This window comes from Sparus aurata, chromosome 6 (assembly GCF_900880675.1).
Source record: "Sparus aurata chromosome 6, fSpaAur1.1, whole genome shotgun sequence".
NCBI lineage: Eukaryota > Metazoa > Chordata > Actinopteri > Spariformes > Sparidae > Sparus > Sparus aurata.
The window spans coordinates 28,605,872-28,624,605 of record NC_044192.1 but is presented as its reverse complement, the minus strand read 5'-3'; the positions used below and the strand labels follow the sequence as shown (position 1 = coordinate 28,624,605).

At 43.3% G+C, this 18,734-nt stretch overlaps 1 protein-coding gene across 4 annotated transcripts in view; it reads right to left on the bottom strand.

The window, feature by feature from the left end:
• Positions 1-3,256: 3,256 nt before the first annotated feature.
• The window catches only part of tafa1b (TAFA chemokine like family member 1b), a 123,109-nt gene continuing 107,631 nt past the window's right edge, over positions 3,257-18,734 (bottom strand). The window contains exons 4-6 of one of the 4 annotated variants that reach the window (XR_003984477.1): positions 12,393-12,517; positions 10,207-10,298; positions 3,257-4,755 (exon numbers count right to left, since the gene is read on the bottom strand). Coding sequence is in view for 2 of the 4 variants with exons in the window: in XM_030421394.1 (XP_030277254.1) it covers positions 8,937-8,966; positions 12,393-12,517 (155 nt within the window). In the remaining 2 variants the exon portion in view is untranslated. Of the gene's footprint in view, positions 4,756-7,838; positions 8,967-10,206; positions 10,299-12,392; positions 12,518-18,734 lie in introns of those variants that run through there. The other 3 variants (XR_003984478.1, XM_030421395.1, XM_030421394.1) reach the window with 3 other exon arrangements.

The following is an 18,734-nucleotide window of genomic DNA, read 5'->3' as shown; positions in this document are numbered from 1 at the left end:
GTTAACACAGGCGCGGTTAGGATGAATGTCTGATGTCTTCACAGCAAAAGGTGAGAGTTTAAAATGATAAAGTATTCTTTTTGTAGAATTTTTCGATGGTGTTTTTTTTTTTTTCATATTTTCGTTTTCAAGTATATCAAAAAGTCTTGACAATTTCTGCATCAAATAAAATAAAATGTGAACTGCTGGTTGGCTGTACTGTGGCTTTATAATACAAAGATTTATATTCATAGTCATAGTCAACGTGTTGTATACGGGAATACTGTACTCAATGTAATCACATTTCAGAATAAAAGCCATCAAACTCAGGTAGCTTAACTAGGAGTCAAAGAGGAATATGGAATGCACCCAGTGGCATGGAAAAAGTCTTCAGTCAGTGTGTAGGCAAGACAAGCGCCCTAGTTTCTTCTGTCTATTGTCCGAACTGTAAGTTCGCTGCAGCGTACTGTGTGTGTGGGCAGGTTTGGACTGATGGCACAGAGCTTTGTCTCTGGCAGGCAGCCTGAAGCCCGAAGGCCAAGCTGCTGTTGTGAACTCTCCATACAAACTTGGACAGACAACACAAAATTTAAAAACATAAAATCAACTGACCTCCACTAAAAGAAGTAAAAAAAAAAAAAAAAAAGAAGCACATTTTTTCCCTCAACATACTGGTGCACACAAAACGTTTCAGATATAAATAACACATATTTTTTCCTGTTCCATTATTAATGCAAGAAGGTGATATTCTAAACATAATTTCAAAGAATATTATCTAACTGATCAATATGCAATGCAACACTAGAGTACCTAGGTGTATTTTATTGCACTGCACCTGTGTTTTTATTTTCTGGTCAGTCATGAAAAAGCAGGTGGACTTTGTATTTTTCACACGCAAGATGGAAAAGGTAAGTGCTTTTTAAGCCTGCCAGGTGCTCTGTGTGTCCTGATCCAACAGCAGCAGTGCTGACCAGAGAGGCTTCTCCATCCCTTGTGTTAAACCATACAAAGATCATGAAAACAAATGCCAGAATTTGTTTCTCCACAAGTTTGTATCGTTTTGAAGAGTCAAGCCAAATAGCTCCTGTCTCTACCTGGTCCCCCCTCTTTTCCAAATCTAGCTCTCGGTCATTTAGTCTCAGGTGGCAAACTCTTGGAGCCTGAGTGTTGACGTCTGTGAAGCTGTATGGACACTGCTATGCTAAAATACTCCCCATATAATGGGCAAGCTGAAACTTCCCGGGGATGCCGGAATGTGACGACACTAGTTTTCCCGTTGTTGGGGCCAAGTTGTTGCTACGTTTTGTGTCGAAGCATGAGGGGAAATAAGGTGAGGAGAATGGCAAAGCAGCAGATAAATAAATTGTCATTATGGCAGGTGCTGACAGTCATAGACTGGCAAGTCATTTTGCTGACAAGTATATTGGTGGTTGGCCGGCAAGGCGCGGTGTCATGGGACAATGACAGTGATGTATTGTGCACCCATCGGAGTGTGTTCATTTGTTACAAACAATGGTGTTGCAGCAGGGCACTGGTGTGTTCAGTTTATCTTATTTGCTGCTCTCAGACTTAAGAAAAAAAGTAGGGTGGCTTTGTATCTAGTTTTCTGATCTTCGTAAGAACAGATCACACCCTCATCATCATTTGCTGTGCATAATGGTATGTAATTTTCCCATTTGTCATGTCCAGTGTGAGAGATGATTATTCAACAATCTACTCTAATGTACCACTGTCTGATATCATGCTTTTATTAGAAAATAGGCCTAAGGCAACAATGCTGAGCAGCTATCACTGAGACTTTTGGTTTTAGAGTCATTAATGATTTCGAGATGCTCCTAGACGTCCAGCTCCAGTGGATGTTAATTGTGAAGGCCACATTCACAGTGACTCATGCCGCTAATAACTATAATTATCGCCCGCAAAGCCCCCACAGGTAAGGAGTTTGCCCTTTCCACAAATTATAGGTTGCTGTGCAATGTTATTAAAGAATATGAATGTGATAAAGTGCAAAGACAGGAAGTGCTGTCAATGGGGAGTGGAGGCTCTTACTATGCCAAAAGCTCCCAAAGGCAAGCACGTGTTTAACTTGTACAGAGGGCCAAAGTTTGTGTTTTACTTGAGATACCCTTGGAAGTTACTAATGCAAGTTTTTATAAACAACACTGCCGGGCATCCTCTGCTCACACACACGTCTCAGCTGCATGAAAAAGGTTGTCCTTGCTGTCAGGCGTTGATTAGCCGTCCGCCGTGATGTGGACACGGCTGTCTCTGCGTCTCCATGGGAGGTCGGCAGGACATGATGGATGTCTCTCTTTTGAGATTGCACAGCACCGCGGAGAGGGAAGAGGACTCGCTATCTATTCACGCTGTGTTCCTTTCTGCCCGGCCTAAAATGGAGCAGGACCTCCCTCCACAGCATGACTCCATCATCTCTGGGTAGAGCTAAAAAGTGCATAAAGGAGCATAAGAAAAAGTACCTCTTCCATTTCTGATCCCTGAGCACCTTTTAAGCAAAAATCCACTTAGAACTTGCATAAGTAGGGAGGGAGAAATCCCCTGATTTTCCACACAAGCACTGAATTTGAGGATAATCTTCACAGTGTGTCGTAGCGGGATGACTGTCTCGCAGACTCTCGGTACCCTCTCTAAAAATACACACACACAGGCGCGTGGCAAAACAGACAAATGCACACATAAACTCAGACGTGTTCATTTACAGCGAGAGAAAAGCACCCAGAGACACTTTCGTACACAAACTCATTTTCTTTTTTTACGCACAGGCTCAATAAGACTGCAGGACAGTGAACCCTATTAGATATGAGAAAACAAAGAAGAGAACGGCTCATTGAGGAGGAAAAAACACGCTCCCTCTCCTTTTGCATATTCCTTCTAGATTCTGGCAAGACCGCTGGGAGATTGATGTGTCTGTCTTTTTCGTACCTTCTGTGACTGCTCAGCGAGGCGCCGGGCTCCACGCAACTAGCCAAATTCCTAAATGATGAATGTACACTAGTGCGTCCACTGGGAGAAGAGACGAATCTCATATCAGCCGAGAAAGGAGCTTGATATTGAAAATCATCTGGAATTTTGCCTGGCACAATATTGGAAATATTTATTCTAATTGCATGGATGAATTGAATGTGCTGTTCTGATAAATCCTCTCTGCCACGAGGGAATAGTGTAAATGAAGTATCACAGATTTGTTTGTGTGTTTCCGGCATGCTTGTCTGTGTGTGTGTGTGTGTCTGTGCCCGTAAGTCATTCTCACAATGCCTTATGCTGTTGCTGATTGCTTGTTTACTCAAGCAGAGACTTCACAATGTTAACACATCATATAAATGAAACTCTGACAAGATCTTCCACCCACATATTACAACATATCAAATTGTCATAAGAGGAACATTTTTCAAAAAGTATCGGTTACAATGCCAAGGAATGAGAGACAGTGTATCAGTATAGAAAACCATTTTTATTTCTCATAAGGCTGTCCTGTAATGTACTTTTATCTACTGGGGGATAACTGTATGTTTCTCCGTGGTGACTAATACTTTCTCACTGTCATTCTGAATAAATCACCTCTCTCTGGTGTGTTGGAGGGAGATCTACACAAGAAACAAAGTCAGTCAAAGCAGTCGCCCGTGACTAACTGTCCGATTATGGTCCGAGTGTCTGCTGCTGCTGCTCCGCGTCCCGTCTGTAACCGAGTGGAAAGCTCAGGGGTCGTTGTTAGTGCGGCTTTCTTTTGTGAGGCAGTTCTATACAGTGTTTTCCTCATCTTTACAGAAACTACAAGCATCCTCTGGCTTAACCAAGGACACTGCTGAATGACGAAAGTGACCAATACTTATATTTTATGACTGTCTCGTAGCAGTCCCACCATGTACCGGGGGACAGCAGCCTCTGGATAAGTTATACTCAGTGGCTGATCAATATTCCACCATGGGGCTCAAGCGCCTAATAGATTCTTAAATATATTTTTCAGCGTCTCGGATCTGTCATCTTATATGTAATGTATTTATATATGTATATATACACAAATTATCTTACATACAAAGAAAAGAAGTGCTCATGAATTTACATCGGGCATGCCCTCGAAATAAAAGTCAAAGTGTCCACGAGGACAGACCCTAAAGCCCCTCGAAGGTTCTCCGTGAACTCATGACAGGCTGCAGATCCAGTGTTTGTCAACCGAATCTCCTCCGTGTCCTCTCAGCAGGCCGAGTCAAATACGAACGCCTTCCACACAGAAAGAAAAGGACATCAGGGTAATTTCCCCCTCTTCCACTTCCAAGTTCAGGTCCGTGTAAGCCCCTCTCAACCGGTTTACCTTCAGGCGGGGCCGAATGTCTATCGAATAATGTTTTAACAACCTCTAAATAACCCCTGCTAAGCTGTTTCAGTTTCTGAGAGGGGTGGGGTGGGGTGGGGGGGTAGGACCAGAGAGAGAGAGAGAGAGAGAGAGAGAGAGAGAGAGAGAGAGAGAGAGAGCAGGTCGGAAACTGGCCGCAGCTGTGTGGAAGAGGAGAGTCACCAACATGGGGCTCATTGATCAAACAGGGGATTAGTCTGGTTTCAAATCCTTGGCACCACACGAGCAAAGCTGTTTTTATCTGGGTGGATATCCTTTCTGTGGTCCCAGGTAATCCAGTCAGTAGCCGCAGATGTAATAGTTTTAGTCCGGTTTGGTGGGAGGAGAAAAGTGGGTAGATGGGGAGAGGGGAAGAGCCTGGCACGCAGCCCTGCGATGGGAGCTCTCTGTTAGGTCCTGGGATGAATCTGCAACATAGAGGAGGAAGAGGAGAGGAGAGAAAACACACATAGACTTAGATAGAACAAAGGCATACAAGTGTGCGAGGATTAGACCCAGAGGAGTTGCTCCGTTTGCGTGTTTCAGAAACAAGGGGGAGTCTTTTTGAACTGTGGAGGCTTTGTACAGCCCCGTCTCACCTCCCAGTTCCCGCTGCTACTAAAAACAGACAGCTTATATGAGTGGAAACGGCCCTAAACGGAGGTGTTTTAGGCATATATCGGTATACTGGGATATATCTGGAGAACTCTTTGTGCCGAAAAAAAAAAAACCCTGGTGTGTTTCCATGCTGTGTACGTCTGCTTCACAAACTGACACCCGGGCATATTTTTGACTTCATCACGGGCCCTTTTAGCCACATCCCCTCCCCCGCCCTCAAACGTTTGCACCTTCTCTCCGAGGCCAGCCAATCACAGCTGAGGATTTTTCCTCCAACCCGATAAAATGACTTTGGCATTGCTAAATGGGATCACGGCACCCGCTGCGGAGTCTGAGCTGTCTCTCCGTGACTCTGGTTCAGGGACTCTTATTCAGCCTCGGTTGCAAGCCTGGACACATTTCAATGGTACATTGTGCAACCTTGAGACTGCTATTGAATGTCCTGCTTTTCAGCATCCTGCTCAACCTGAAGCTCAATAAAAGCTGTGCGCACGTTGTCTGCCGCAGTTAAAGTAGTCGAGTTCCTTGCCCTCGTATGACTGTCTGTGCTGCAAATTGCTTGTTTTCCAGAACATTTTTTTTTTTATATATTTTTTTTAACCTTACTTTCATCACATTTTCCAGTTATTTCATTGCCTTCAGATTTTACGTTGAGGAGATTTTAAGTCCCCTACACACTGTGGGGCCAATTAGAAATCCCATAATCCTGTTCAACTAAGAAATACAGCCATGACATTTCCAGCAGGCTTGGCAGGTGGTGGCCAGGTGTGTGGATTTGATTGCGGAGGGTGCTGTTCGGGAGCTGTAGCACATGGAGAGTCTCAGAGCTCCAATGTGTCGGACATGCTAGCCAAATGATTTTATTAGCCATTTTTCCCGGGGTATATTGTGTGCACCTGTATTCACCTGCTGTGCTGTGTGTTGGTTTGAGATTAGGCTCCAGAGAACAATCAGAGGAAGAGACTCTCAGGCGTTTCAGTTATATTGTTGGTACACAGTGTTTGATTGAACACAGTATTTTGGTTTGACACTATTAAAGAAAGTCTTAATTTTTAGCATGTCATTAGGGCCATTGTGGATTTATGATCTCATTTGTTTGCAAAACTCTGCCCGCGGGTTGAAAATTGTTTCACCATTTTTTAAAGTGAAAATCCACTTAAAGGGTAACTCCACCAATTTTGAACATTGAAGTGTGTTTACAGGTGTTGGGGAGTACTACTGCATGTGTGCTAAAGTAGTATAAAGCTACATGTAATCTGATAAATGATGCCATGATGATATCACTCAGTGTTGAAGTTGCATTGTGGGTAATGTAGGTGGCAGGTCTTGAAAAGCAGTCCACTGGTCTATCATTGCACTCCATGTGTTCTTCCTCTTTAAAACCTGGAGCCTACATTACCCACAATGCCACTGAGGGACATCAATGGAGGCAATTTATCAGTTTACATACAGCTTCCCCTGTAGCCAAAAAAGGGTTTGTACAACTTTTCACATATGCTGTAGTCCTCCCCATGACCTGTAAACACACTTTACTTTAAGTTACCCTTTAAAGAATGTTCTGGAATAAACTGTCATTTACATGTTTTCAGTTCTGTTAGTGGGATGCCCTTAGCATCTAAAAAATCTAGTAAAAGATTTTAAAGTTTGAAGGAGTAAACCAACAAGGAGCAGGTATTATTTCTAAATGCATACCTGAGTATTTTCACATGAACTTATGCACTTACCTGTATATCAATTAAAAACGGTCTGAGTTATGCATCTCCTCATTCTCCGATATCATTTTATTTAAATACAGATCCAGATGCAGAGTAATGATTTATATACATTTCCAGTCTCTGAAATAAATTCACAGGATTGCACAGCCTTGGCAATGTGCTGACTACTTTTTTACATTACATTACATTTCTTTTTCATCACGTTTTTTTTTATTCCCTGCATAATGAAGCCTCATGATCCTCCTATTACATTGCTTAAAATCATTACTGTTGAAGTTCTTTTTTTGTTGTTGTTTAAAGTGTGTATATATAAACACACACACGTTTAAGAATAATGATGCTAGAAATTGTCTGAAACAAGACAATTCTCAGCGGAAACAGGTGGAACTCCATTTGCAGTTTTTTTTTTTAAAGACCGAATGACATGTTAAAACAGATGTCAAATAAATCCCTGTCAAAGAAACACTATTCTCCCTGGGTAAATACATCATGCCTATTTATGTCTGTGTCAGTGTGCCTTAAATAGCTTCAAAGCCACACATTGTCTCTCTCTGTGCGGTTTTGGTCCATTTCCCCCCCCCCCCCATGATCCTTAAACACAGTAATCCTCTGGGCTCATGTGTCCAACATTTGCATCCGTATCATCTACTGTGAGGCGACGTATCGGAATGTTGGAGCAGAGAATGACCTCTGCCAGAACAAGAGCAGTAACAGGTTACACATTACGGCTCACTCTCCATCTCAGACACAATCCACCAGAGGTTTGTTAGCGGGAGAGAAGGGGTTGTATGCAAATGCTGTAATTTCAACCCACATGCATGCATTTGTGTGGGACTAAAAGTGTCCTCTATTCTTCTCTGTCCTCCCCGTCTCTTCAAATGAACAGTGCAGCAGGTAGCAGCGGATTGCTCAAGGATTTCCTGCCTATCCCATCTTTGCTGGCAACTAAGCCGTCTGCATTCTAATTTGCTGGCTGCATTAAACTGCAATTTACTCAGACTCCAGTTAGTAAAAAGAGCCAAGGACAATTGCCTTAGCAAAGGAATTTAGTGCAAACACAGCCTACCCTTTCCCCCTTTCTCGTTTAGTGCTGAACAAATCAATCATGCCAGCTGAGAAACCTCTTCAAACAGCACTAAAGAGCACCCTCTAAAAACAGAAGACTCCAGACAGCAAAATACATCAAGATCCATTTAATGTGACATTGACAATGGAGAAAAGCAAAGAAAACGGGTATAAATTAATCAGTAGCACTTGGAATGAACTCCTCCATCCTCCACCTGTATAAAAATGTCATAAGGATGACATTCTGGCCATTCTTGGCAGTCTGGGCTGCAGCTGTCAGCCTACAGAGTTGTACTTTTCAAAAAAGCATTTCATTATTCATTCGCTTGTGTATGTCTGCATGTTTGTCTTCATGATGACATCATACAGGACGGAAGGAGGAAGAGGAAATGTTGGCAAGCACAGAGATGGAACGGGGGATTTCTCAGTGAAGTTGAACTGCATGTGTGGCATGGCCGCCCGGAGTTCATTTTGATCAACTGCAGACTGAGATCTCCCGATTTTGACAAATTAGATGGCAATGCTGGCAGGTCACTTTTGCTCTGAAACTGTCTCACAGATGGGCTGCATCCTGTCATGGTGTGTTACGTTGCTAGAAAAAGTACCCTCCGCTGCTTTTAATAAGGGAGGTGTGAGTCTCTGAACAGCCAGTAAATCATGTTGGACTAGTTGGAGGGGACACACTCGGTAAAGTGTGAGAAACGGCGGTGCATCCAGTTGAGTTCAATGCTTAGCACTCACCGATCTGATACGTAGTCCACTAAGTAAATGCCGTGGTCTTATACATTAAAACAGCTGCTGTACACGAGTGGCTATGTTGTCGATAACGACTAAAAAAAGTCACTGAAATTCATTGACTGTTCTAAGAGCTTTGTGTTATGTATGCATGACATTCCTGCCTGGATACTGATGACAGATTCATAGTCAGTCTGGCACCCTAACAGTGAGGTTATCAGATGAACATAATTCCTTTCACTATTTTCAAAAAGCATGAGAGAAGTGGCAGAAACGATGTTTTCATTACAGCCCCTCTCCCTCTGCCTATCTCTCTTAAGGTGTAAAGTTGTTCGGAGGGAGCAGAAATGGATTGTTGTATTAAGTGAGTGGAGCGGGTAATGCAGATCTATGGCGGCTGTGTGTTTTGGAAGGTGCTCCCCCAGCCTCGCTCTCACTGTGACTTCCACAAACAAAAGGGCCTGCCTTGTCTGCTGCTACAGAACAGGCAATGAAGGGCTCCCTCTCTGAAAGACATAAAGAAAGAAAAGAAGAAACATGGATGTCAGGCACTGGCTTTCTGCTTGGCGTCTTTACCTTTCATGCCAATTTTTGATAAAAGTTAGCTACAAAGTCTACGTGCGCGTGAACAACATGTGTGTGTTTTGGCCTCACTGTGTTCCCCTGACACTTTTCAGAGCAAAAGGAAAAACCTGCAGATGAAATTAAATGGCAGAGAATTTAAAAAACGAAAATGAAACAAAAAAACAATGGTGTGGTATGGGCTTGCTGAGCTTGTTACAGAACAAATACAAATGAGGCAATTTGGCCTAAGAGGCAGGTGAATGAGGAATGTTGATTAAAAAAAGAGAGCAGAGTGCAGGATAAAAGGCCTTTCATGTAGCCTGTGGGCTATGCTGTGTGCTGATAGCTGCTTCAACAAGACCCTCGGAGGGGGATCAGGGTATCAAGTGGCCTCTGATAAGAAGCCACATGACGGAAAAAAGGGAAGAGGCTTTGCCGGGGGGGGGCGGGGGCCTGTGCACACGTGTGAGCGCACACACACAAAAGCAGCCGTATCAAACACATCAAACATGTGCGTTCGCACACAACTAGGAGCACAGACACACAGAGAGGAGCAAGTAGCATGTCACAGATTAGTGACTAATGGGATTGGCAGACCAGAGCAAGTCACTGTAATCAAACCCACACAGTGGCTGATAGCGAAAACAGGACATGGAACAAAGGAGGCAATGAAAGGGAGAGGCACTGATCCTGACATTACACACTGTTCACAGGCAGCAGGACTCCGCTCAGGGGTGGACCTGGCTCTGTGTGTGTGGGTTTCTAAGTACTCCACCATGAGCGCACTGCTGCATGTTTACCCATCTTTGTACCGACTGATGTATTTTAGCGATACAAGTGCCACCGTTTATATGAAAATGCAGCAACTTACTTTGTATTTATGCGCGTGCTGCCGGGTGATAAATATTTACAGTGGGTGGCGGTGCGTTCAGTATTTGTGTCATGCCTGCCTAATCATGCACAGCATGTAAACACACACTTGATTATTTCGCACTGAGTATTTGGGTTAATGAGAAGTCATTGAACATGAGTTGGTCCCACTCCTACCGCCCGACACTCAAGTGCATTACAGTGATGTGTGCGAGAGAGAGGGACAGAGAGAGAGAGAGAGAGAGAGAGACGGAAAAATAAACAAAAAAAAATATAAACTAAAACAAACAACAGCTTGAGAAAAAGACTAACCTTTACAGAAGCAAGAATGCAGCTCAATTTCTGTTGACGCATCCTCTGCATTTTGCTTCCGGAAGCTAAAAAGGGGAGTATGGCTGGGTGTTCTGCAAAGAGAGGGTCAAGAGAAAAGGACACGTGTGTATTGGGTAGTAAAGCAGCTTCAGGCCTGACCTTTTGGCCCTCTTCTCTTAAGGTTTTGATGATGATGCTTAGGTCATTTTTACTCATAGATACGTCTTAATGCTCATTCTCCATTTGTGTGCAGAAATGTACAGTCTTGATTAATGTGTCTCAAGAGCATCGTTAAGAATTCGTCCCAAGTTACACAAAAACAATCAAGTTGACTTATTTTCAAATTGTGCAAAGGACTGAACTGAGAATTAGAGATGCATTCTTTAGTGAACCAAGCACTACACCTTACCTTGACAGGATGGCAAGACCCCCGTTCGATCAACTTCTTTTCTGAGAATTTGGGGCCTGTGCGTGGTTGGCAGCGAAGGGGCCCCAGTGAGAGCTTTATGTCTATCTGCTGGCTTATAAATCTGCAGAGCGACCTTGGGAAGCCCCCGTGCGGTCTAACCTTCACTGGTTGCTCCCTCTTTTTCACCCTCCACCATCACATTAGTCTCTGCTTCTATTCAAAGTCATTGTCACCAAGCACTGAGAGGAGACGAAAGGTTTGCTGATCGCGAGCAGGTGGGGAGGGTGGGAGATGGGGGGGAGTCAATTAAATGAATACAAATCGGGTGATCAAGCTGTCACAGACTGCTGGACTGCTGGCTTCGAGGACTTAACTCCCTTCATTATTTTTGCATGCCGCATTCTGAGTCAGTTTACACAGCCGAAAGGCAGCGGAGAAGCAGAGTGGCCGTTAACTTTATCTGTGAGAGGAGTGTGGCCCGAGGCAGAGCCCACCTGTTTGTTTACGGCCTACTTTACGCTTGTTCTTTACTACTATGGGCCCTTGGATAGTATGCTTACACCAGACAAATCCCACAGTTTTATACAGCTCACAGATGTGCTGTGTTTTCTGACTGTTTACTGTGTGACTCGTGCACATCTATTTCCACCCACAGGTTCGACACTGTGCATGTTTGATTGTTAAGAGGCAGAAGATTAAAGTTAAAAATTAAGCAGGCTGTGGCGAGATGTCCTCAGTTCAGTATGAGTTCACCCAAAAATGAAAAACTCAGTCGTTATTGACTCGCCCAAGTCTCAAATGAGCATCGTATGAAGTTTCATTAGGGCTATTGACACAATAATGTTTTTTGCATAAACCTTTCTCGCATTTTGGCATTTTCTTTCATGTGGCAACAGCATTTTGGGGGCCTGAAAACGCTTTTGAAACTGGTTCCAAGAGTGTAGCCGTCATGTAAACTAGCATTTCTCAGTTCTTAAAACCTAAAACTGTGACTACATGACTCAACTGCACGCATTTGTATTATGTTTTCAGCTTGTAATATGAACGCACAAGTTTTTTTTTTTTTTTTTGCAAAACTGTCATGTAAAGAAATGGGGGCGTCGTCTACAACACATTTCCAGAGCTTCACGGCAGAAGAGCTTGGCGGCATTCTCCGAAAACAGCTGAAGCCGTTGGGGGCCTTATTTTGCAAACAAAAACAAGACAAAACAAAAAATACAAAAATGGCTCGCTGCACCTCATCAGCGTAATCTCCAGAAACACAGAGATCCCAACTTGACTTTAGCCTAGCAGCGACAGTGAGCATGAATGTCATATTTTTTCTGTTTTTTTTTTCATTGTTTTCAAACAAGTCCACAACTATTTCAGTTGTTTGCGAGAATACTAGAACGCTGTTTTGCTGTGAAGCGCCTGAAATATTTTGAGGATTATGAAACTTCACCTATCTTTCCACCAACATGTGGGTGAGAAGATAATGACTACATTTTTATTTTTGGGTGAGCTTACAGTATCCTTTAAATCGAAGAAAAAAGAGTAAACCTCTTCTCTTGGACTTAAAGAAGAAATTCATAGGCGAGTGAAACGTGTGTGGCATTTTGGCATATACTGTTTGGAAATGGTGTGAGCGTGCTAGAGTGTATGCCTGGGTTACATGTGCGTACGCATGTATTGTACGTGTACGTGTGCATCTGGTCGTTGCGTGTGCAGCTCTGTAGATGCACACACACACGCACACACAGGTGTGCTCAAGTGTGTGTGAGTGTGTGGGAGGTCTCACTCTTGTGGTCTTGATTTTGTTCCCAGAGGAGCACATCCATCCGGAGTTGTCAGGCAGAGTCTTACACTCCTCTCCCTCCAGACACGGTTCCATCTCACACCACCATTTCCCAGTTACAATGGACGCTGGGAGAGGGGAGCAAAGAGACATAACACCGGCTGTTAGTTTCACGTAGACACAAGTGACGATAGAAGCACTGGTAGTAGTAAAGAAACTCTAGCGAACTCAGTAGATGCATATGATAAAGCCAAGGGGCATAATTAAATATGAAATGAACCTTGAATAAACATTAAAAGTAAATTAATAATTGAAACATAGAATAATCAACATTGGGAGTAGCCAAAGTTTGTAATGGAGGTAAGAATGATCACCGAAAGTTCAACGTAGTCAGAAACCTCCCACACAAACATATCGTGTGTCCACATTATACACAAGCACGCTTGTATGTGTGCGGATACTGCATACAAAAGCACCCACACACTTTATTATGAGCTGCTGCAGAGGAACATCCAGCCGAGTCCCTAAATGAATGTTTTTCCTCCTCTCCGGCCTCAGAGCAATTGTATCGCTGCTGCATGGGTACTTTTGCTGTTGACAATAATGTCTTCTACCAACAGAAATTAATCATTATTTTGTTTTGATACAGCTACATTGCATGTAGGGGAGCAATCTCGTTTTTAATCAAAACTAATTGCCTCTCATTAACATCGACTGAAATTCTTCCTCCAGCTAGCTGACAAAAACAAATATGTTCTCATCGTCTCATCAAGGTCTCCCTCCCTCCTTTGCTCCTTCTCTATGCATGTCTCCGGGTGAGCTGTATGTGTGTGTGTGTGTGTGTGTGTGTGTGTGTGTGTGTGTGTGTTCATGTTTACAGTGGTAGATGCTGCCAACATCACCTTTTATGTTGTTTGACTTGGAGACATCATGTAGAAGGTGTTACTGTATAAATAAAGTTTGGTTACTCTAATTAACGTGGTCCATATTAATCACATGAGAAACTGTGAATTCACACTCTCCCGCACCTGTATATCTGAGATGAACACTTGTAATAGTTTTCATGTCAGTAACACTTGACGGGGTGTGCAGGAGACTGACACATTCCTGTCACAATAATCCTGACATGATACCTGCATAAGCATGCCTGCCAACACGAGGCTGTGAAAAAGTGGGAAATGTTCTGGGGTGTTGGCAAACAACCTTCCTTCAACCACCACCAATAACATAGAATCAGTATAAGTACGGATATAATTGTAAAATTACTTTCTATTCATCTTGAATTCATAGCTCATGGTAAAATGGATAAACACAATAGAAAATGTACAAAAAGGGAACAAAAGTCAACAACTAAAATGATCATGACATTGTGAGAGTGAGGAGTCACCAGTGCCAGGCAGACCTTTAAAAAAGAACAAGAGGGAGGATAAAATGACGCAGGACTACAGTCTGCAGAGTGGAGGCAAGAGGACGAGCGAGTGGGGCAGGAGGCAAAGGTCAACGAAGGGGAAAGTCTCGCACCAGGCGGAAGGGAAATTTGGAAGCGCATCTCTTCTTCTTGGCAACTCTCTCGTCCATTTTCAGCGGCAAACTGAGCGCAGCTGAAGGGCCGGTCACAAGCGTCGGCGGGGTCGTTCGTGCACGCTCACCTCTGCCTCGTAATTGCCAGATACCATGGCACAGGTCCAACACAGAAACTGAGAAATGCCTATTAGGTTTGTATCAGCATGAAAATGCGAGATTTAAAGGGGAACTTACTAATCGGTGGCACAGCAGGAGAAAGGGTTAAAAATGGTGAGACTGCAGCAAAAACAGGGCGTGTTGGCGTCCTAAAAAAATCCTAAGCATCTTCATAATTAGAGCAATGGTTAGTGAAACTTGTTCTCTAACGTAAAGTAGCTTTGTGTGGCGTTTTGGAGAAGAAAGTCAAACTCTTATGAGTAATCAAGATGTTCTCAGAGGAAAATAAGCTCCCTAAAACACTGTTTGAAGCTAGAAAAGGTAAAATATAAAGATATATACAAAGAAAAACAGTGTGAAATTGTGTTGTCAAAAGTGCATTTTATAAAGTGTTATAGGTTGCGTCCCGTTTTGCAGCGGGAACTCTCTCCTTTGAATTAAATCATACTGACACATCTAAACCAGTCTTTCAAAGTCAGCTCCTGGTTCATTTATAAACCATGATGTGTGAAGAACTTTTTTTTGTTTTTCACACTCCTCCGTTTACTGACAGCGAGCGTGACGCGGCAAAAGTTCTAAGCCGCTATCAGATGATCGTTCCTCCCACAGAAATCCTTTCAGCGTGTAGGATGTAGTGGAATCTCTAAATAGCTCCCCTCCTTTTATCATGGAGACTTAAGAGTGAAATGTGAAGGTCAAACAGCTGGGAGAGAGCAACGAGTTAAACTGGCGCCGTTTTCATTTTCCAAACCCATTTTTTGAACCTTCCGGAAAAATGCTTTCTTTTTCCCCCTCCAGCCTGCTGTTGCCAAGGTTACAGGCCAACCACCAATCAATTGTGAGTATGAGCAACATGCCGTCTCCAGCAGATGGAGGAAGATGGTTTAAGTGCAGTCCCTCACAGCACAAAGCGTGCTCCGGCTCTGTGCGTACGGACACGCGTGCACACACACACACACACACACACACACACACACAAATATGCCAGAGAGCAGACTGGACGCAGAGTAACACCCCACTGTTGCTCAGTGAACTTGCCGCATTTCTTCCTGACTTCCTTCTTTGCTATTCTCCCCGTGAACCACGAAGAAACCCACCGCCAGAATGAGAGCATCCACTAACAGGCGGTGAACCTGCCCTTTGGCTCCCCCATTGGCTGTTTACCTTATCCACTAATTACCACATGTTGGTGCATTATCCAAGCGAGCTCCATCTATCTTCCCTTCTCTCCCTCCGTCTTCATCCATGGGCTAAATATGCACTACACATCATTAATCATGTTTACATTCGGCTGTGTTTTAGGTGCAACATCCACAACTGCACTGGAAGTCCTCGTTAGGTGGCAAATTATGATGAGGCTCGAGGAGATGTGTTTAATCAATTCTACCGAGGGAGGATGATGCGCCGCCACTCTGTTTAGCCCCCTTCTTCTCGCTATACGGAGCGAGGGGGAGGACTGGAGTTGTTTTTCATTATGCCACCGACCGAGAAGGATTTATATTCAGCAATGTGAATGCGGGATCCAACCCGCAATTGAAAATGGTGGAGTAATACCTGCGGAGCAAAAATCAGCTCCCTTCAAATGGAACCAGAGAGAAAAGCCGGGAGAGGAGAGGGAGAAAAAAGGGGGGAAGCGGAAAATGAGGCAGGAGATTAAAAACGCTGCCTCACGAGAGCCGCTTTGCATGAAAGTTGAATGATATTTACTGTACTTCACAGAGCTGAATTCACCTCGCTCTCTGTGGCCTGAAATGTGCGCACACGGAGCGTAGATAATTCATACACGGGGAGTCTACAAAACGGCTGCATTACACGGGCCTGTGAAGTTTCCTCACAGTGTTCTTTGTTGCCTTTATTATTTATTTACTTCCGTGATGTCTAATATTAAATTCCTGTACAATGTTTCTGGACGGGGGGGACGAGTCAGAATGCCAACTGATTGTTCAATAGTTCACTGCTTGACCTGGATTATTGATTTTGCTGTTTGTCTTGACAGCGAACATTGTTTCGTGGTTTGCTTTGTCCATTAAAATATATCGGTGCTTTTTCTGTGTTGTTAGTAGTGTCTTGTGTATGAGTTTTATTTAAGCCCGCAGATCAAGAGAGCAGCACGGCTGCTGAGTAGTCGGTGCTAATAACGGTGTGTTGTGGAGTCAAATCGGATGACAAATCGTCACGATCTGAACAAAGGATCTCAGTGTTTCTCATCATATGTGAACTCTGTGCCCTCTCTTTTCTACGTTAGAACGTCTTTGGCTACGAAGGGTTCCTCTGAGATTCATCTTTTTGATGCTCAAATTAGTTTTTTTTCCACTCAAGTGCTCTGCTGCCCCTCAAATGTTTGGAAAGCCTGTCTGAAAGGGCCCTCCTGCATTGATTAATTCTGCTTTTTGAGCATGCACATCAAAGCAAGTGAGTGTGGATTTTAGAAGTGGACCTGAAAGTTACACTGTTGTGCTTAGATGAATGAATTATGTTTTTTCTAAAAGCTGCACTATGTTGTTTTCGGAAGAAAGGAGAAAATATTTTCAATTTTTAAATTTCATGCTTAAACAAACTAAATAAACAGAATGACCTTAAAGCACAACATCATTTTATACAGTTTTACTTTGCTTATATGTGGCGGACCCTGCCACCTTTTTAGATTTAAACAGTGTTCTGGGACCTTATTTTCCTCTGACGAATACTCATTTATTTGATTAAAATTAAAACAAATACTCCTGAGTTTGTATTATTACTGTCTGTATATTGTAAATATTACCTTTCTGAGTTTTTGTATGTATTTTTCCTAACAACATAGTGCATCTTTGAAAAACAAGTTGTTTCCTGAAGAAAAGAGTTTTACGTATGAAACTGATGTTGCGACATCTTGAGGGCTTAGACAAATGTGAGGTGGAAAGTTATAACTTCCAGCACACATTGCAATGAGAATAAACTAAAGTGAAGCAGAAGGCACCTCGTGTGTATTACGTCAATATTCAGACTGCCCGCCCAAATCTATTTTTTGGCACATCAAGGCCATACCCAGATTGATTTTAGAAAGTCTGGACAACAAAAAACCACATGAAATGCAATCTTTGCAAATCACATCCGAACTGCATTTGGAGGCTGTTTGAAAAGTGATCATATTTCTACAGAAGTGCCTCAGTCAGTCTGGATGCTCTTGCTGCTAAAATTGGATTTTAAGATGTCTTTTGTGTCGCGCAACACACGACATCATCCAATCCAGACTGACTGGATCAGTGCAACAGTCTGTGGACAGTCACTCTGAAATAAACCGACATTCTTCATGCTCCCCTGTTGGAAAGCAACGTGACCAGTGTACGTGGTGACTGACGCCTGTTACCACAGCAACCCATGCAGATCGGTTGGTGATGTCTGGACACAAAAATCCAATCTGAAATCACTAAATAACAGCATGGACACTCCAATCTGATTTCCCTGCAGTGTGAACAAACCCTAAGTGGTAGTCTTATAGTTAAACTTGTGAAACATATCTAATAAAAAAATACGACAATACATTATTTGCATAGATTCAGAGAGAAGGAGTGATGTTATTACAGTAACAAGGTGTTTTGACGTGTTTGTCCTAAAAAAAAAAAACCAAATAATGCTTCAAAGCATTGTATTTTTACATGTCTTAAAATATGTCTGCAATGCAAAAACAATGAAGTTGCCTCATTACAGCTTTTTAAGAGCTGTGGACGCTGCGGCCCATGAGTCTGAGCTTCAGTAGCCTTCAGAACACTGGCCCGGAAAACATGTCACCATGCAGACAATATAAACTGGAGCAGGGCTTCAGGTCTGTGTTCAAAAGGAAAGACAGAAAAAAAAAAAACACCATAACATTAATAAAGCTCAGGCAGGATGATCCGCCAACTTTAGAAAAAAAAAAAAAGCACTTATGCACAACCCTAATTAACATCTTGACAGCTCCTCGTCTTGTACTAAAAGGAGAGTAAAACTTTAATGAGCAGCGACTATGAAACGCATCTTATAAATATTCATGTTCAAATTTGATCTTTGCCTCAAAAATCTATTTCAGTCAGCACATGTGGAAGACGAGCAAAACCTGGCAGTGCACTGTAAACGACATGTCTGGTCCGAATGCCTCGAGGATAAAACACAGACAGACAGAGTCGGGCCGAATGTGAACACACACGCTTCATGTCTGTGGCTGCGCTCGGGCCAGGGCGGCTGGCTCTGACCTTGACCACTGGAGAAGAGCCATCTCTGGGCCGGGATCCATGCATCACTCTCTGGTGACCGCTGACCTCCAACAGTCGTTTTACTTTAACTACTCCCAGTGCAGCCGTCAGCATGGAGGGTATAACCTTTGTTCCAACATCAGCAAACTTTAGCCATCCTCTGTGTCTGCTGCAGGGCGCGAGAGGAGGAGGGAGGAGGGAGGAGGGCTGTAAACTGACCACTGTCCCAACCACCCCTTCTGGGCTGACTATTAATTTCCCGATCCATCTGTTTACAAGCTGAAAGCCTTCAACATGATTTAAGGCATCAACGCCAATTAACACAATCCTCACGTGTTAACATAAAGTAGCTGCTGCACACTGTCAAATATGACAGATGGGCTCGGAATAATCAGCAAACAAGGACTGGAAGTGTTTGATTCAAGATGTTGGCCATGCAGCCGGCTGGAGCTTGGAG